The sequence below is a fragment of the Saccopteryx bilineata genome, chromosome 7 (assembly GCF_036850765.1).
Source record: "Saccopteryx bilineata isolate mSacBil1 chromosome 7, mSacBil1_pri_phased_curated, whole genome shotgun sequence".
In the NCBI taxonomy this organism is placed as follows: domain Eukaryota; kingdom Metazoa; phylum Chordata; class Mammalia; order Chiroptera; family Emballonuridae; genus Saccopteryx; species Saccopteryx bilineata.
Window position 1 is genome coordinate 515,375 of NC_089496.1, and position 20,657 is coordinate 536,031.

Below are 20,657 nucleotides of genomic sequence, written 5' to 3' on the forward strand. Positions count from 1 at the left end.
AATAATTCTGCAACCTTCTTTCTTTTTTTTTTTGTTATAGAGACCAAGAGAGGGACAGATAGGGACAGACAGACAGGAAAGGAGAGAGATGAGAAGCATCAATTCTTCATTGTGGCTTCTTAGTTGTTCATTGTTTGCTTTCTCATATGTTCCTTGTGGGGGGGGGGATTTCAACAGATCGAGTGACCCCTTGCTCAAGCCAGTGACCTTGGGCTTTAAACCAGTGACCATGGGGTCATGTCTATGATCTCACACTCAAGCCAGCTCAGGCTGATGATGCTCAAGTGGACAACCTTGGGGTCTCAAACCTTACCGGTCCGTGGGCCATTTGGTACTGGTCCACAGAGAAAGAATAAATAACTTCCTCTGCATCCCAGTCCGACACTCTATCCATTGCCAGCTCAGGCTGATGATGCTCAAGTGGACAACCTCGGGGTCTCAAACCTTACCGGTCCGTGGGCCATTTGGTACTGGTCCACAGAGAAAGAATAAATAACAGTCCTCTGCATCCCAGTCCGACACTCTATCCATTGCATCACCACCTGGTCAGAGTGCAACTTTCTTATTTGGAGCAGTTGGCTTTTTTTCTAATTATGCAACTGAATTGCTTTGAAGCTAGACATGGCAGACAGGGGCCATGTGCTGTGTCCAGGAACAAATTCAAGGTCTCTCTGGGGAATGTCACAAGCAAGTCACTTCTAGCCTTGTGATTGCTGGAGTGGTATACTCACCAGAGTTCCAGTTTATTCTCAGTAGCCTCCAAATGATAAGGTCCCTGGTCTTCTATAGCAACATTTGTCATTATGCCTGTTGGCCTATTGTCATTAGGCTTTCTTGGGAGATTTGTTATTACTGTCCAATATCAATTCTTCTGTAGTTTATAAAAGTAATATTCTCATGCCTTTTTGGAGAAAAGTAAAAATTTAAATTGATACACACTCTAAATACAGAGAGATCATTGGTATGTTTAGAGTGGTAGAGGTCAGCAGCAAACAGGGAAGTCAAGAGCACTCAGCTGTACTAAGCTGAGCTCCCTAGCCCAACTCACAGCGATCATGTTCATTTAGAGTCCGTTCTTTAGAATTGTTGGATTCTTGGACAGCTAACTGAGAAGAGCATGTTAGAAGAAAAAATGGTTTAAATTACAAGAGGGTCTGACAATGATTTATTGTGAACAGAATCCATCCTTGTTAACAGAGTAAAGCCACTCCATGACAAGGTCATCCCCTTACAATGACTCAGTTGTGCAGAAACTATGCATAAAACATTCTGCATCCAAAAGCTAAGGACAGCCTGACCTGTGGTGGCATAGTAGATAAAGCGTCGACCTGGAATGCTGAGGTCCCCGGTTCAAAACCCTGGATTACCTGGTCAAGGCACATATGGGAGTTGATGCTTCCTGCTCCTCCCCCTTCTCTCTCTCTCTCTCTCTCTCTCTCTCTCTCTCTCTCTCTCTCCTCCTTCTCTCCTCTCTAAAATGAATAAATAAATAAATAAAAGTCTTAAAAAAAAAAAAGCACAAAACCTAAGGACAGAGTCATAAGAAGCAGTTTTTCTTCAGAGTATCAGGGACTTAATATGCCAAGTCTATGTGACTGATAACCTAGGCTGTTCTGTGGGGAAATCGATGAAGTCTGCATGCCCTGGCATGGCCTTGGGATTGAGAGGAGAGGCATTTTTGAGCCTCTTGTTACTTTATTTAACTCATCAGCCCTTCACTCATCAGCTGAATGATCTTGGGAAAGTTAATTAAGCTCTATAGTTCTTACTGTTCTCATCTTCGAAAGATAACCAGAGGCCTGACCTGTGGTGGCGCAGTGGATAAAGTGTTGATCTGGAAATGCTGAGGTCACCGGTTCGAAACCCTGGTTAAGGCACATATGGGGGTTGATGCTTCCAGCTCCAACCCCCTTCTCTCTCCTCTGTCTCTCTCTCTCCCTCTCTCTCTCTCCTCTCTAAAAATGAGTTAAAAAAATTTTTTTTTAAGTTAAAAAAAAAAAAAGATACCCATAGATTTACTGGTAGAATTCAATGAGATGTTTAATGTAAAGTGTCAAGTGAGATGATACACGCAACGTGTCTGGAATATGCAGTAGTAAGTGATCAGTAAATATCAGAGGACACTAGCTGTGAGAACTTGGAAATGAAACAACTACTCTAAAATTCTGTTTATTCCTCTATAAAATGAATGACTTCTCTAGTAACTCTCTAAAATAAATAGGCAGTTTCTAGAATTCCCCATTCTCTCATTATGGGAGGCATTCAGGCAGATGAGAATGAGAGTTTTTCATATTGGCACATTAGAATCAAGCAAGAGTATTTTTAGAAATGTGATGTCTAGATTCAGTCAAAGGTTCTGATTTATGGTGTTGAGTGAAGACTGGGAATCTGTATTTTTTCAAGTTCTTCATGTGATTCTAACCAGCAGATAGCAATAAGAACCCACAGACCAGATAACTATTTGGAGTTTGTTTATTTCTGAGAGTGGAGAATAATTAACATCTGAGGAAACCAGTTCTATACCCTTTTCAGGTCAAGAACCCCATGATATTTCCATTTCTAGAATGCCAGATCTAGAATCCCATGAGATTCCTAGATCTAGAACATCATATCTAGAATCTTATGAGATTTCTAGATCTAGAATGCCAAATTTAGAACCCCTTATTTCAAGAATTCCAGTTCTAGAGTCACATGACTCTTCTAGAAACAGCAACACACAGTGTCACCTTTGTCTCCAGGCAGCAGAAACTCTTGGTTCTGGGGTTTTCTGGTGCTCCTACGGTTACTAGCCCAGACTTAGATTGCCATTTTTGGCCTGGAACTCTAAGAAAGAAGTAGGTCATATTTGGAATGCCCATAAATTTTTATTTCCTAGGAGGGAGGATCTATCTGCATTATAATGGGATATCCTCACTGAGAGAATTTAAAAGTTTAAGAAAGGTATTGGAGGAGAGTAAAGTCATTTAAGATTTTACCTGATTTCTAAGTTCAAAGAAAATAACTAGCCCTGTACCAGTTGTGGGATTCAGCCAGTTCACACTGGTTTGGCAGAACCGATGCCTAATTTTTTGTTGTGTTTGGCAAACCAGTTGTTAAAATGGCACTTGTAATCAGGGTTCTCTCGAAGGTGGGCACCTGGGCAGCCGCCCAATGTGGAAATTACAAATTCACATTCCTTACTCTTTTTTTTTTTCATTTTTCCGAAGCTGGAAACGGGGAGGCAGTCAGACAGACTCCCGCATGCGCCCGACCGGGATCCACCCGGCATGCCCACCAGGGGGCGATGTTCTGCCCCTCTGGAGCGTCACTCTGTTGCATCCAGAGCCATTCTAGCGCCTGAGGCAGAGGCCACAGAGCCATCCCCAGCGCCCGGGCCATCTTTGCTCCAATGGAGCCTCGGCTGCGGGAGGGGAAGAGAGAGACAGAGAGGAAGGAGATGGGGAGGGGTGGAGAAGCAGATGGGCGCTTCTCCTGTGTGTCCTGGCCGGAAACGAACCTGGGACTCCTGCATGCCAGGCCGACGCTCTACCTCTGAGCCAACCGGCCAGGGCCCCTTACTCATTTTTAACGATCACCTGCTCAACAGCGTATTCTAAGTGCCCGTAGTAATGTTCATTTTGTCCATAGGTGAAAAAAATTGCAAGTGAGGACGCCACTCAAGAAGCAATATGGAAATATCTTAAATAGCATTTTTATCTTTTTTTTGGTCAAGTATTATTTAATATTTTTTTATTAAGATTTTAAAACTCTTATAATCTAGTTTTGTGTACCTCTTTTATTGTTCTTATTTAAATATTTATTTAAGTATTAAAGGCATGAAATAATAAACTACCTTTTGGTATATCATTTTTTATACTTAAAACAGTCATTACAGAGAACAAGTTGTTAAATTATTTGAATCCCACCACTTCCTGTACACACACATATCTGAAGGTCTCCTAAGATTTTGAACAATGATTTCTACAAATATCACAGCTTTAGAATAGCTTGTCTGTCTCTAATTTCACAGTTCCAATTTGGCATATCAAGGGTACATGTTTAAGAACTCAGGAAGGAAATGAACACACAGAACTGAACTGATAAACACAAAAGTAAAATAGAGTATGATTCCTCGGGGAATCATAGCTGGTAAAGAGCTAACTTAATATGTACTACTTTACTGTATCAGTAGAAATTCTAATCCTGAGGGGGAAATTATGCCTGGTAATTGGTATATAGTAGTTTAAGTTTTAAATAAATCTCAACCTTATCTGCCTTTTTTTAAAATTAATTTATTTATGTATTCATTTTAGAAAGGAGAGAGAGAGGGAGAGAGAAAGGAGAGAGACAGAGAGAGAAGGGGGGAGGAGCAGGAAGCATCAACTCCCATATGTGCCTTGACCAGGCAAGCCCAGGGTTTCGAACCGGTGACTTCAGCATTTCCAGGTTGATGCTTTATCCACTGCGCCACCACAGGTCAGGCCAACCTTATCTGCCTTTGAAAGAAGATAAGGAGGATACACAGCACCTAGAAAACATGACCTCTGGGTTGTTTACACATGATAAAGGAACAAAGGTAAACTAGTGTCTCTCCTAGCATAATGGAGAATGGGAAATATATACCCCGGTTTGTTTTCTCACCAATACTGAGATATACAATATACAATATACAATATCCTATTATTTTGTGAATGCATCAGATATGGGCCGTTTCCTTTCTATATATTCACTTTTGTGTTTTTTATTAAATTTATCAGAGTGACATTGGTTAATAAGATCATATAGGTTTCAAGTACTGTATACATTTCTGTGATACACAATCTGTATATTGCATTGTGTGCCCACCACTTAAAATCAAACCATCTTTCATCACCATATATTTGACCTCCTTTACCCTTTATTAACTCTCCACCTCCTTTCCATTAATAACCACCGTACTGTTGTCTGTTTCTATGAATTACAGTTTTACATCCCGCATATGAGTGAGATCTTATGGTTCTTAGCATTTTCTGGCATTTTGCTTAATATTATATAGCATAATATTCTCAAGGTCCATACATGTCACAAATGGCAGTATTTCATCTTTTCTTATGGCTAAGTATACATTGTGTCTATGTACCAAATCTTTTTTTTTCCATATCTTCTTTATCCAATCCTCTATTGAAAGACCCTTTGTTTGTCTCCATGTCTTGGCCACCATGAATATATCTTTGCAAATAAATATTTTCAGGTAGATACCCTAAAGAGGGGTTGCTGAGTCATATGCTAACTCTATTCTTAATTTCTTGAGGAACTGCTATACTGTTTTCCATGGTGGCTGTATCAGTTTATATTCCTACCAGCAGTGAATGAAAGTTCCTTTTTCTCCACAGCCTCTCCAACACTTGTTATTACCTGTCTTTTGATAATAGCCATTCCAATAGGTGTGAGGTGGTATCTCATTGTAGTTTTTATTTGCATTTCCCTAATAACTAGTACAGTTGAGCATAGTTGTTGGCTGTTTGTATGTTTTTTTGGGGAAAGGTGTCTGTTCAGGTCCTCTCCCATTTTTTAAATTGGATTATTTGTTTGGTGTTGAGTTGTACGAGTTCTTTGTATTTTTTGTATATTAACTTCTTGTTGGAGCTGTTGTTTGCAAATATCTCTACCATTTGGTTGATTGCCCTTTTGTTTTCTTGGCAATTTCTTTTGCTTTTCAGAAGCTTTTTAGTTTGATATAGTCCTATTCACCTATTTTTTTCTTTACTTTCCTTGCCTTTGGGGTCAAGTTTATAAAATGTCCTCTACAACCAACTTTATGGTTTTTAAAAAGTGAAAGTAAGTGATTATCACATGAATCAGTCAATATAGTATAGTGTTAGGAACTTTATAGTACAGTATTATTAGTACAGTATTATCTCAGTCTTTTGCTAGCTGTGTGACTTCAGGTAGGTTACTTTACCTCTCTGTACCTCAATTTCCTCATCTGTAAAATGGGGATTTCTAAAACAATCCTACCTCTAGGGTTGGTGTGAAAGTTAAATGAATCAATACTTGTTAAGTGTTCAGAACAGAGCCTAGTATATAAAAATACTCAATAAATGCTAGCTATAATGAAAACCATGTTTATCAAATAAGCTCAATTAATAGATAATCTAATTCCTTCCAACTGATGCTGCTTTAAAAATATCACAATAGAGTTTTGCTTGTGAACAAGACATAGAATTCAGGACGATGAGTAATTGCCAGCAATCCACTGACTTGCCTCTGAACAACTGTGTTATCTTCCTTGTGTTTAATTTTTTTCCTTTACTATGGACCTAAGTCGGTCTTTCTTTTACTTAGACCATAAGGAAGCATGTAAGGGAAAACAACACACACATGAAAATTTACAGAAGCAAGTCTCTATCAAGTGCTTTGAGCCACTAAGAAAAAGAGTACCTCTGAAATCCTGTTTTCTGTTTGGACCATTTCTTTTTTCCTCCACTCTGCTGCCTTAGGAACCTGCTTTGCCAAAGGCCGAGAGACTGATAAGGCTGGAGGAGGAACCTGGGAGGGCCTGTCTTCCCCCATCTGGGCCCCAGATGTCCTGCACCTAAGCCCTTGGGCTCTTGACTTGAGTAAAGTGAAAGGAGTGCACTTGACAATGAAAAGAAAAGAGAAAAGATTTTTAAAACCTAGCAATATCTATTAATAGTTCAACCTTTCAAAAGTTTCTTATTTTTGTTTTGTTTTGTTTTTATTTAGTGAATTTTTCATTGTCAATGTTAAATCCAGGCAGAATTCTGGAAGAAGAAATGACTAGGTAATTGGCTAATATATATGCTCTTTACCTTTTGTTATACTCTTTAACCTACTGTTATCATTTATACCACCCCCAATCCCGCCATTTGAAGTAAATTGCATACATAATGGACCTTTACTAATTAAAACTTCACTGTGGTTCTTAAGCATATGATATTCTCTTCATAACCACAATACAGTTATCAACTTCAGTAAACTTAATATTGATAAGAGCTTTGATCTACTCTAGCATTTGTATTCCAATATTGTCAGCTGATCCAATAATGTCATTTATGCCACCCCACCCCACTTTAACCTTCTTAATGGAAATCTCAAAAGTCTATAATATAATGTTTGTATGTTTGCATATTAATTAATGTTGCTGATATAAATGAATACTGTCTGTATGCTCTAACAGGCTTGAAAGGCTTCTATATGGAAGTTTGTAAAATTATATAAAAAATATATTTGAAAGTATTGAAACTAAATTTAATATTTTTAAAGATACTACCATCCTGGCCGATGGCTCAGTGGATAGAGCATTGGCCTGGCATATGGACATTCTGGGTTTGATTCCCAATCAGGTCACACAGGAGAAGTGACCATCTGCTTCTCCCTCCTCTTTTACTTTCCCTTCTCTCCCTCTTACACACCTGCAGCCAGTGGCTCAATTGTTTTGAGCGTGGCCCCAGGTGCTAAGGATAGCTCAGTTGGTCTGTGAGCTTTAGCCTCAGGTTCTAAAAATAGCTCAGTACTCAAGAATTGACCCCAGATGGAGTTGCCGGGTGGGTTCTGGTCAGGGCACATGTGAGAGTCTCCTCACTCTCTCCCCTCCTCTCACCTACAAAAAAAAAAAAAAAAAAAAAAAAAAAGGTTACTACCTTTTCTCTAATTTAGTTAAGCCCTCACTCCAAATTAGTTTGAATCTATGAAATTTTACCATACTATTTAATATTTTTTTTCCAAATTCTGCCAAATAAGAAGATGGGTTTTTTGTTTTTGGTTTTGTTCTTTGTGTATGAGAAAACTTAAGAAACATTTAACATGCTCAATCTGTTTATTTCTATATTTGCAATATATTGAATAGCAGTAGACTATTTCAGTACAAGACACATAAGGCTAAAATATTATGAAAGAAGAATCAAATTATGTCTACAACTTCTCAATATCAGTTATAAAATAATTCATTAACACCACTATTTTTTGCAGTTAGCTACAAATGTATCTGTTTTCTTTGGCTGATAATTCAGGTAAATCGATTTGCCATCATCTTCTTATAATTTAAAAAAAGAGAAAAAAAATTTAATGTTTATTTGTTATAATGTCTTATGCAATCTTTGTGATCAGTTTGGTAAACTTATATATTTTCAGTTGTGAAGATTACTCCTGAAAGAGATGAATAAAAGACAGTTTTTAAAATAAACTTTCTAATTATCTTCCAGATATGCATATTATTACTCAGGATTAGGTGCTGGAGTTCTCATTGCTGCCTATATTCAAGTTTCATTTTGGACTTTGGCAGCTGGCCGGCAGATTAGGAAAATTAGGAAAGAGTTTTTTCATGCTATTCTCCGACAAGAAATAGGCTGGTTTGACATCAACGACACCACTGAGCTCAGTACACGACTAACAGAGTAAGTGTATTGTTAATGTTACATTTGCATAAAGAAATTAACCACTAACAATGTGAAATTTTGCCATGGGAAGATTTTTTGAATGGAAAAAATTACTAGATTAAGTATTTGATATGCATTGAAAACGGATGATCTGACAGCTGTTTCTAGCACCTACAGCATATGCTACAGTGTATTTTCCTTATCTGCTAGTTTTCCTCAGTTATATACAATGGTAGGTTTATTTGAGAATTGAGCTCACATTTTATATATTTGTTTATCACTCATGAAGCTTACCACAGGGCCTGATAGATGTTTTATACTCAGTTAAGATGGTCGGATGAATAACTCCATGATTGATTGAATCCACAAAGAGACTTGTTTTAGTAACTGATAACTCTTCAATTTGAGGACCTAGTATGTGCTGGTCTAGATGTTTATGATATACCAGTGACCAAGACAAAGATCTCTGTCATCTGCCGCTTATGTTCTGGGGTGGGGGGGTGGCGGGGGGGATGACAAACTTCTTACTGGAGGTCCTGGCAGGAGTGTAGTGAGCAAATGAGGTCAAAAAGGAGGGAAGATAAAGGCATTTAAGACCTGGTTGACCTCAGTAAGGACTTCAGTGTTCACTCTGAGTGAAATGGGCAGCAACTGCATATTTTTATGATATAGAGCAGTGGTCCCCAACCTTTTTTGGGCCACAGACCGGTTTAATGTCAGAAAATATTTTCACGGATAGGCCTTTAGGGTGGGACGGATTAATGTATCACGTGACCAAGACAAGCATCAAGAGTGCATCTTAGGCAGATGTAACAGAGGGAATCTGGTCATTTTTAAAAAATAAAACATCGTTCAGACTTAAATATAAATAAGATGGAAATAATGTAAGTTATTTATTCTCTGTCTGAGGACTGGTATCAAATGGCCCACGGACCGGTACCGGTCCTCGGCCCGGGTTGGGGACCACTGATCTAATGAGTAGCCTGTTTAGACTTTGTTTTCAAAGGGTCGTCACACTGGCTATGAATAGAGTGGGTGAGAATAGGGCCAATGGTAGATGCAAAGAGCACTTCCCTAATACCATTGTAACGCCCTTCCTGCCTCTGCTTTGAAACAAATTGACTCATGTTAACACCTCTCTAATAGGATTAATGAATTTAATAGTATTAACTTCTTAGACGCATGGACTAATCCTGAATTTCTTCCTTTGTACAGTATTTAGGTGAGGCAAATATCATTCAAGAGGCTAAGACTCTGAAAGAGACTTGCAGTGTATGAACAAATCTTACCTGTCTATGTGTTTGTTAGATGTCTGATTCACCTTTCTAACTAAAGACCTCCTGCCTGTAACCACCTAGGTGTGATCTTTTTTAGTGACATCTCCAAAATCAGTGAAGGAATTGGTGACAAGGTTGGAATGTTCTTTCAAGCAGTAGCCACGTTTTTTGCAGGATTTATAGTGGGGTTCATCAGAGGATGGAAGCTCACCCTTGTGATAATGGCCATCAGTCCTATCCTGGGACTCTCAGCAGCTGTTTGGGCAAAGGTATATGAAACTTGGGAATTTTTGTGTGTTAACCTACATATACAGAGTTATTTTTCAGATGCAGGATTCTGGTACTTGCATTTGTACAGATCAGTGTTAAGTGTCAGTTAAAACTACATTTAGAAGTATGTTGTTAATATGGTGCTTTAATAAGAAAATTTATTTTAAATGTGATTCAAAATATCATAGTTACTACCTCAGTTAATGATCTTTTACACTGCTATTATTTTGGGGGTAAATCTTCTGGCATAGTAGTTTAAGTAACCTATGGTTATGTCCTTATTTAAGGAAACACAATTTTATTATTATTATTATTATTTTATTTATTTATTTTTCCAAAGCTGGAAACGGGGAGGCAGTTAGACTCCCGCATGCGCCCGACCGGGATCCACCCGGCATGCCCACCAGGGGGCGATGCTCTGCCCATCTTGGGGCATCGGTCTGCCGCAATCAGAGCCATTCTAGCGCCTGAGGCAGAGGCCACAGAGCCATCCTCAGTGCCCGGGCAAACTTGCTCCAGTGGAGCCTTGGCTGCGGGAGGGGAAGAGAGAGACAGAGAGGAGGGAGAGGGGGAGGGGTGGAGAAGCAGATGGGCACTTCTCCTGTGTGCCCTGGCCAGGAATCGAACCTGGGACTCCTGCACGCCAGGCCGACGCTCTACCACTGAGCCAACCGGCCAGGGCCACAATTTTAAAATATAATGTTCCCCCAAAACTATTGTGTGAATATAAAAAAATGTAAATAAAATTTGGATTTATTCTATTTATTTTTAATTGTTACTTTGGCAGTTAAGTGGCATTCTGCCAACTTTGCCTTACAATCAAATACAAATAACCTGTTCTGCTTCAACCAATACTGCAGAGTTGAAAATTTTTAATAGTAATTTCTACTCACTGATGATTTAGTTAATAAACCATTTGTATCTCTTTTGTTCTAATTCTTCCTTTACCTCTCCCTCACAACATCTTGTTAAGCCATATTATTATTTGGCAGAGTGCCTATTAGTAGATCTGGAAATATTCTTTCATAGTAATTCAAAATCACAACACAGTGAAGGAAAGGATGGACAATCCTTTCAAAGCAGTAAGGTTTTATTTTTATTTATTTTGCAATCAACAGAGAGAAAAAAAAAGTAGTAAATATGGAACTTGAACTATTCCCAAAAACACTACTTAGAGAATTACATGTGGATTTCCTTTTCCTGACGATTCTTGGGGAGCATATCATGAGGGTGGATCAGATCTAGTCTGTATTCCGGTGGAAGAAGCCATTGGAGCTGATACACTGAATGTCATTTGTTTCATGACGTCAATGCTTACTAAAGGATAGGGTTGGGGGTGAAAAGTAACTTTCAGGGCTGGCCAGATTGCCTTTTAACTTTCCTCCCCATTCAAAAATCATGAATGTTTCTCTTCTGTCCAGATACTCTCGGCATTTAGTGACAAAGAACTAGCTGCCTATGCAAAAGCAGGCTCTGTGGCAGAGGAGGCCCTGGGCGCCATCCGGACCGTGATAGCTTTTGGGGGCCAGAACAAAGAGCTGGAAAGGTCAGGAAAGTTCTTTGTCCACTGGTTCGAAGAACTCACTTTTACATTTTGTTGCTCATTCTTTTGTGCTATATGTTCACTACTTTCCTTTTCTTAATATTATAACTCCCTCACAAATATAGGTACCCCTCACTGATGCCTGGAGTTGAATGTCAGGCTCTATAACAGAGTTCTTTCCCTTTTATGTCCCATGACCATCTCTGGAAGTCTGATGAGCCTATAGACTTCCACCTTAGAATAACGATTTCAAATACATAAAACAAAATACATAGGATTACAAAAGAAACCAATTATATTGAAGTCCAGTTACCAAAGTATTTTAAAATTGTAATATAAGCAAATATATGTCTCTTGTTAACATATTAAATACTAAGAGTAACTATGGGTCTCATAGCTGCTCTACTGCTAAAGTAAGGATGTGGGTAAAAGATACTTTAAGATATCTGTAGCAATTGTAACATGATATGAAAACGATCTGAGATTTCTATTGGCAACAAATGCAGTTACTGCTAGTACTACAGTGCTTTGTTGCCTGCATTGAAAATGAAAGGAAATGCTAAATTTCAGTTAGAGGTTAATGAAAATAAATATGTAACCCCCCCCCCTTCAAGTTCCTTGACCTTGGATCCCAGGTCAAGTACCCCAGCTCTAAAGGAACTTGATAGATTAAAAAAGTATAAATGTTAGAACAAAGCCCGCTAATAAATAAACTACTCTACTTTACTTAAATGTCCCCAACCAGGTTTCTCTAAATAACAGCAACCCCTAATATAGCCCAAGTATAATTCTGCATATTTCTTTTTGCCATTCTGTGGGACTCCTGATACCCACAAGCTCTGACTAGAAAATCTTGGACATTCTCCAGCTTTAAAAGTCAAATTTCCCTAGTTTCTTCCATTTTGTTTTCTATTATTCTATTCTTTAAGCCCTCTTCAAAACCACCATGTTCCTGGTTCTCTAACCTCTCCCTTTTTCTTTCTTACTGCTGCTTCCTGTACACAATAGCCCACACAGACCACACTAACCCTCAGGTGGACCTCAGGATGTGAGTGTAATCAGTGCTGCTCCATTAGCTGCAGTAAGCAAGCCGCCTAAGCGAAGGTAATTACAGCGTGTCCACCACTGTCACCAGAGCTTTGCGTCACATCGGGGCCAATGTAAATCTCCCCACACATGCCCTAGACCCAGCCTAGGACCAATCCCAGAGCTGGACCTGGCTAGAGGCAGCCTCTCCAGGGACGTGGCTCTGCTAAGTGAGTGCAGTGCCCAACGCTGAGGAACGTACACTGAAGAGTTGGGTGCTTGAATTAAAAAAGACAAACACTTTTTAGTGGCAGCATACATTCTTTAAAAACATTCTCAACATCTCATTTGGTTCAACAACAACAAAAATATGATGTTAGTTTTTCTGTTAGAAACAGAAACACTCTATTTTATATAATAGTGTCCTCAATGTCTCCTTGTGTATCCATTGGACGTTTTTCTGAATTTAAGAAACCAAAATTAAATTTTACATACTCTCTGTGTCTAGCGTAGAAAGGTAGATTTAATTTAAATTGATGTAAAAAAATAACATTGTAATTCAATAAAATCATTCTAGACATTTGTACCTTTGTATCAAAGAAGCCAGTAATATGAATTTCAATTACTATTCAAAAATATGATAGTAGAATGAACAATATTGAGAAAGAAATGAAATCTGAGGACAGTAGCAGTAATGATAGTCAGGTTTGGCCAATCAGGTGCCAGCACTGTACTAACTACTTTCTAAACGTGTCTGCCTCACAATGATCTTACAAGGTCAGCACTAACTTCATTTTACAGATGATAAAACTAAAATCTAGAAAAACTGAGTAAGACCCAAATTCCACAAATTGTGACCACTTTATAACCGTGTTATATAACCTTGGCTTGACAGTTGAAGATCAGTTGATCAAAAAAATAATAACAAAAACAAAAGCTTATGTTTAAGTATAAGAACATGTGAAATTCCTGTCCCTCACCCAAAGAGGCACTAGATAGAGGAAAGATTTTCTTTTCTCTGAAGAAGAGAAATTAAGCTGTGTTAAGAATCTACCTATTTTAAGAGTCCTGAATAGTATTTACGTTTTGGTGTCATTCTTGGTTGGCTTGGTTTCTCTCTTTTCACCTTAACCTTGACTTGTGATGCTGGCCATGAAGGTGATGATAAGGCTCTTTCATACCCCCGAGGTGAGAGTTCAATTCTGAATCAGCTGCAGGAACATTGGTTGGACTGATGAGGACCAAGGGAGATGGGTCCAGGCCAGTAAAGAGAAGCTCAGATCGCTTCTATCCCTATGTAGCCCTATCTGGCTGATTCTGAGTTGGTTCAGTTTCCAGGAAGCTGGATCTTCCCCCGGGATTTCTTACTCTGATGACTTTGTTTCTTAAACCTCCAACTAGGAGGTGAATATGGCTCAGACTATGGATTGTTTACTTAATATAACATTTTCTCCCTCATTTTCTGGTAGGTATCAGAAACATCTAGAAAATGCCAAAAAGATTGGAATTAAAAAGGCTATTTCAGCAAACATTTCCATGGGCATTGCCTTCCTGTTAATATATGCATCATACGCACTGGCCTTTTGGTATGGATCCACTCTCGTCATAGCAAAAGAATATACTCTTGGAAACGCAATGACAGTAAGTTTTATGAGGAATTTAAAAATATTTATGAAGAATCTAAAAATATTGTTTATCCATCGACCTTTTCTTTATTTTCATGTTTCTCCTTTTTGAAGGATGAGCTGTGATTATAAACTTGTTTCTTCTGGTGAATCTTGGTTTGGCTCTGTCCTGCAGGAAGAGTTGGCCTTCTAGAATACATAAGGTGTAATTATGAGTGGCGGCAGGAAAACAGCATGTAGTAAGACTAAGTGAGAATACAGCCTGACCTGTGGTGGCACAGTGGATAAAGCATCAACCTGGAATGCTGAGGTCACTGGTTTAAAACCCCGGGCTTGCCTGGTCAAGGCACATAATAGAAGCAACTACGAGTCGATCCTTTCCTCTCCTTCCCCCTTTTTTCTCTCTCTCACCTCTCTCTAAAATCAGTAAATAAATTTTTTTTAAATAAAGTTCCTTTCCACTACTAGTTTGTGAGATGTTGTTGTTATCAAACACATTTTTAAAAAATTAAATACATTTATGAATGAACAAATATGAATTAGATCCATCTTCATTCTGCCCTTGATTTTGATTATATAAGAAAGTAAACATTATTATGGATAGGTCATATAGTGATAGAATGTTAAATACACATAATATAAAAAATATCAGCTATCTGAAATGTGAAAAATTACTTAATTTCTTTTTTTTCTCAAAATGAAAATAGGTTTAGTTTAGGATTATGAAAATAATAGATACTCATTATTAAAAGAATTAGAATACAGAGTTTTAAAAATTAGAAATTTTTTAGAATTACTTTTAATGATAATTTTTGATATATATAGTATTTTCCAGATCATTTTCTATTTAGACATATATATTTTTCTTTCAAAACTAGGATTACATTATGGATATCATTTGTGACCCTCTTTCCATGTCAGTAACAATCAGGACAGCACATAACCATTCACATAGCACTCTTTTAAAACCTGAACTTTTCTATCTTTTGCAACAGAAGATACTGAACACAATGTGGCCCTTTGCTGGTGACTTAATGGCCATTATGAAAATTAAATTAATCACTTCAAAATGTTTTCTAGAATGGTATCTCCAGACTCCATTGAAGTGTTGAGGGCTGTTTGGTTGAGTTTTTGTAATTGCTGTGCCATTTAATTTTTATCATTTTGGTCTCTTTGTTGGCTTAGAAGCAAGCTCTCCACCTTTCTTCAGTTCCATGCTTGCTAAGTTTTGTAAAGAAGGGAGACTGAGTTCTAACTTTGCTCTTTACCTTTTGTGATGAATGTGTCCTCTCTGACCTTGTCTCCTTATTTGTAGTATGTGGACAGTGACAGCTCCTTGGTAGGGCTAGAAATGGAATCTACCCATGGTGCAGGGAGCCCAGAAACACCCTCTGTATAAAGGGTTCTGGTGCATTAACTTTATAGCATCTATTTTGGTAGAGATTTTTTTGCTTTCTTACTGATCCTTTTCTGTATTGTAGACAGTAGAGAGATAGTGAGGAATATTTTATTTCTGGTTATATGAAATGTTATTTTTACTGTCCTCTGAGAAAAGTCAAACTATGTGTAGAAGTTTCACTATACCCAAAGAGAAAGGAGTCATTTCTCTTTATTTATGTTTTCCCCAGTTGAATTATTCTAATAATCTGGATTCCTGAAGCTCTATTCATAGCTTTTCTATATCGATTCATTTTCCTAGTAAAAATATGTAAAAGAAAATGTGTAAAGTTTTGTGTGGTATAATTGTGTAAAGGATTTACTAATCAAAGCACACAGGTATGATTTAGGTTTTATAATATGTAAACTGCTTCTTACATTAAAAATATTATTAGGATATTTATGTAAAATGGTCATTTTTAAGTAGAATTCCATGGGTAAGAATCTACCATGTTTCATCTTGACATTCTATATATTCTATATATAGTTAGAGAAAGTCAAAATATTATACCGATAGAAAATGCTTCAGAGTCAAGGAAGTAGATTTGAAAAATCTTTCTGACTCTGAATAAAGTTCAGAGGCAGAGCAATAGCTAGTTAGGCAAGCCAGACAAATATTTTTGAGGTTGAAGAAACCCATTGGTGCAATGAAATAAATGCTTTAATAACCTTGTAAATGTTGCTTTTTGGCTAATAAAATTTAAAAGAATAAAGCTAAACTCAACCCTTACTACAGTGTGTTCCAAACAAATCCTATGTGAGATAGTGGACCCCAGAACAGGGCTTGTAACATTCCTCATGTTCTCTTGTTCAGGTTTTTTTTTCAATTCTGATCGGAGCTTTCAGCGTTGGACAGGCTGCTCCGTGTATTGATGCTTTTGCCAATGCAAGAGGAGCAGCTTATGTGATCTTTGATATTATAGACAATGTGAGTCATTTATTATTTTAATGCTGAAAAATTTCCTGAGACTCAAATAATTAAATCTCGCTTTAGGTGAAATAGCATGGGAAAATTAATTATATGAAATTAACAACCTTTTCTAAATAATGAAGGAAACAAAATGCCTCTTAGTAATATTTCTGAAAGTTTATCTTTTAAATAACGTAATAGCCCTAATCTCATTTTGGATAGGTACATCTGCACTAGTGTTATTATTAGAGTTCCGAGCAAAGATGTTTTCTTTTTAGTTTTTTTATTTTTCTCTTTCATTTTGTAGCCAGACTGAGAAATATTGTGATTTCTATACAGGATCAGTGGGTGGGACGAAAATGGGTACAGTATTTTGTTTTGCTGGGTTGCCCCCTTAAAAAAATAATCACTGCATGTTTAATATATTTTTAAATCAGCTATGTTGAATAAGTTGTACTGACTATAGTGGAATAAAAAAAATAGTTTTGACATATTAAAATACGTTACTGCTTATACACAGATAAAATGCAAAAAAGATCACTGAAATTTGATAATTTAACCCAAGCGCTTCCTCCTGTTTCATTGATCTGATTTATGAGACAATTGCTCAGCTTCCAAATTCATTGAAAGTTTACATTGTTCCTAAATAACTTGACTCTAACCAATTGTATAGTCAGTCTTCTCAACCCAATCGTTACATTTATTGTTTAGGAATAAGCTAATTTTCACCAAATGATGAAATACCTGGCTATATCAATTATAGTATGTTTGTGTTAGTGTGGTTGTATAAACATGCATAGCTAACCATTTAGGACATTTATATATAAATTTAGGACATATATTCTATACAGATATGCTAAAATTTCAAAGTGAAATATTGTATGAAATAAAATGAGTATATCCCTTATGTCCTTTTAAGGATATGCCTGTTTTCTGAGAATGAATATTTCCTTAAACACATACAAACACAATCTTTACCTTTGGTTCTATTTCATATATATGAGGGAGATTGTGCCATTCTAGGTCTTATTTTTGGAATTTGCTGAATCATATTCCTTAAAAAAATACAATTATTTATTCTATGATGGAATAGTCATTGAATTTTGTTTTATTTAGAACCCTAAAATTGACAGTTTCTCAGAGAGCGGACACAAACCAGACAACATCAAAGGGAATTTGGAGTTCAATGATGTTCATTTTTCTTATCCAGCTCGAGCTAATGTCAAGGTACTATAAATACTATTTATAGGCATTCCTAACAGAGGTTGTTAAGTCATCTTAAAGACTCTGAGCCCTCTATTATTGATGTTATGAGCTTCTTTCCTTTTGGGTTATATTCCTTTATTTGATAGCTTTTTTAAAGGAAGAAGTTGAAAGTTTTTTTTATTAAACTGTTTCTTGTTTTACTGCAAGGCTGTTGCTCCACTGTGTAAAAATAGCACCAGCTTAATGGTATATTGCAAAATTAAGATAGCATTGTTCATCATCTGACATTGTAACAACTAACAAAAACTTTCCTCCACTGCTAGTTATTTCCAATGGAAACACCATTAAGTATTTTGACCCAAATCCAGAGACAGATGTAAGCAAATTACAGTACAGGGTGAGGCAAAAGTATGTTTATAGTTGTGTACATAAAACAGAGTTCATTCTTGTATTATTACTTATTAATTATTGTATTATTTTCCATATGAGCAACTGTAAATCTACTTTTGTCCCATCCTGTATTATATAAGTCTTAAGATAATGATATCCTTGAATTATATACTTTTTATAAATAGATTATATACAGATAATTTTAGGAATTCTGAATATTGTAACTGTAGCCTGGCCTAAAAATTATAAGATGTTGGAAAAAGTTGCATATTGTGTTTATCTGCAATTGTCAGAAAGTTGCCTGACCTGCAGTGGTACAGTGGGTGGGGCTTCGACTTGGAGTGCTGAGGAAGCTGGTTCAAAGCCCTGGGTTTGCCTGGTCAAGGCACATATGGGAGTAGATGCTTCCTGCTCCTCCCCCCTTTTTTTTTCTCTCTCTCTCTCTCCTCTCTGAAATGAATAAATAAAATCTTAAAAAAAAAAGAAATAAATCTTTAAAAAATATATTTAAAAAAAGATTTAAAAAAAAGAAAGTTAAGGGGTATTTTCTTCCAGTAGCATTATTGTAAGTAGTGTTTTTCCCCCATTGGTATTACTAAAAGTTATTATTTTAAATCTTCTATCCACAACTATGATAGATTGGTGTTTCATACTACTTTATGTAGGGGGATTCCATTTTCACTCCTTAGTAGATTTCATGTATTACTCATATGCTTTTCCCTCATTAGTTCTCTAGTTCTGAAGGGTCACTAGTGTCATCTTGATCAGCTAACCATTTTCGTAGCAAGATTTGCCGACAAGTCCTGGGTTTTCTTCAAGAGCTTCATTAATTTCAGTTATGTCTCCTGATAGAGGAGAACAGAGTTCACCAGCTTTCACACTTCTTAGAGAACCAAACTCACCTTGTTTGTTCATTTTTGTCCCACCTTCAGGAAGACTACTGTAAACATGTCTTCTGAAGCTTCCTGTGCAAAAATGCTGATTCCACTGTTGAATAGCATTTGCTGTTGTTATCCATTCGTGTTGCCCAGGAGCAAACTGGGGTGGTGTGCCACTGGACAGTACCCGCCCTCAGACCCCAGGGTCCAGGCCCCAGGCTCTCTGAGCCACCTAGGGAGTATGGGGTCCTGGGTGGTAGCAGCCCAGCTCCTCAGCCTCACTGGACCCATGGGAGCAGGGTCTATTTGAAATCAAATGATGCCTGACTAGGCAGTGGCGCAGTGGATAGAGCGTCGGACTGGGATGCAGAGGACCCAGGTTCGAGACCTCGAGGTTGCCAGCTTGAGCGCGGGCTCATCTGGTTTGAGCAGAAGCCCACCAGCTTGAACCCAAGGTCGCTGGCTCCATCAAGGGGTTGCTCGGTCTGCTGAAGGCCCGCAGTCAAGGCACATGTGAGAAAGCAGTCAATGAACAACTAGGGTGTTGCAACGTGCAATGAAAAACGAATGATTGATGCTTCTCATCTCTCTCCATTCCTGTCTGTCTGTCCCTGTTTATCCCTCTCTCTGACTCACTGTCTCTGTAAAAAATAAATAAATAAAATAAAATAAAAAAGAAATCAAATGACTCCCATTTTAGAATTTTGTTGTGAAGTGTGTTCTTTCTCTCTCTTATCCTTACAGATCTTGAAGGGCCTCAACCTGCAGGTTCGGAGTGGGCAGACAGTGGCCCTGGTTGGGAACAGTGGCTGTGGGAAAAGCACGGCGGTCCAGCTGATACAGAGGCTATATGACCCTGATGAGGGTATGGTAAGTGGGAAGAAGCACATTCTCCACAGTGGGAAGCTGGCTACCAATCAGCCCTTTGAAATTCTTTTTCTAGTAAAAATTTGCATCTAAATGCAATTTTGGTACAAGGATTATAGAATTGCAATGTATCTGGATAATGCATTCAAACCCTTGGGCTGGTTTAACAAAAGTATTCAAGATGATAAAAGGCCAAAGAAGCTAGACAACACTCTTTCCTATTCCAACTAAGCTCTTTATAGCTCACCAGATCACCAGAAACGGTCATCCAAAGCACTGAGAGAACTATTTTTGTTGAGTTATTGGGTTTGGTCAAAAATATTTTATATCGCAATTGTTGACAACTTGGGAATAAGAGTCACAAGAAATATTAGGACAGTAATTAATTCATCAAAGACAGTTGAGTTTTCTTAAATGTTGGAATATCTGAAGGGGAAGGTAGGATACAATAGTCTTTTAAGAAACTTGTGGGGAGATAGGGGACAGTAATAGCCTAAGGTATATATGTATTTTTGCCTCTTAAAAATTATGTTATTAATTCAAACTTATATAGAAAAATTGCAAGCAGGGAACTCACTATACCCATCATCCAGATTTACTGATTACTTTTATTTTCATTCATTTGCTTAGTCTTCTCTCTGCATATGTGTGTATGTGAAACACAGACAGACCAGCCCTTGAGCAAGGGTGCAGGAGCACAGCCTTGCCCTGCCTGTGCAACCGAGGCTTGTGGCCTGACTTGGGAGCCAGCTCCTCCTGCAGGGGTGGAGCCAAAAGCCCAGAACAGGCAGAGTTCCGCTACTGAGCTGAGCATGGGCACACAGTCCTGCCCGGCCGGTAGAGCCAAGGCTAGCAGCCGTTCTACGAGTGG

At 37.8% G+C, this 20,657-nt stretch overlaps 1 protein-coding gene across 8 annotated transcripts in view; it reads left to right on the plus strand.

The window, feature by feature from the left end:
- ABCB4 (ATP binding cassette subfamily B member 4) overlaps positions 1-20,657 on the plus strand; it is a 237,629-nt gene that overhangs the window by 166,313 nt on the left and 50,659 nt on the right. For 6 of the 8 annotated variants that reach the window (XM_066240430.1, XM_066240434.1, XM_066240433.1 and 3 more), the window contains 8 exons: positions 6,706-6,763; positions 8,184-8,375; positions 9,732-9,903; positions 11,326-11,450; positions 13,943-14,114; positions 16,350-16,463; positions 17,562-17,672; positions 19,664-19,789. In XM_066240430.1, coding sequence (XP_066096527.1) covers positions 6,706-6,763; positions 8,184-8,375; positions 9,732-9,903; positions 11,326-11,450; positions 13,943-14,114; positions 16,350-16,463; positions 17,562-17,672; positions 19,664-19,789 — 1,070 coding nt within the window. The remainder of the gene's footprint in view (positions 1-6,705; positions 6,764-8,183; positions 8,376-9,731; positions 9,904-11,325; positions 11,451-13,942; positions 14,115-16,349; positions 16,464-17,561; positions 17,673-19,663; positions 19,790-20,657) is intronic. The other 2 variants (XM_066240436.1, XM_066240437.1) reach the window with 2 other exon arrangements.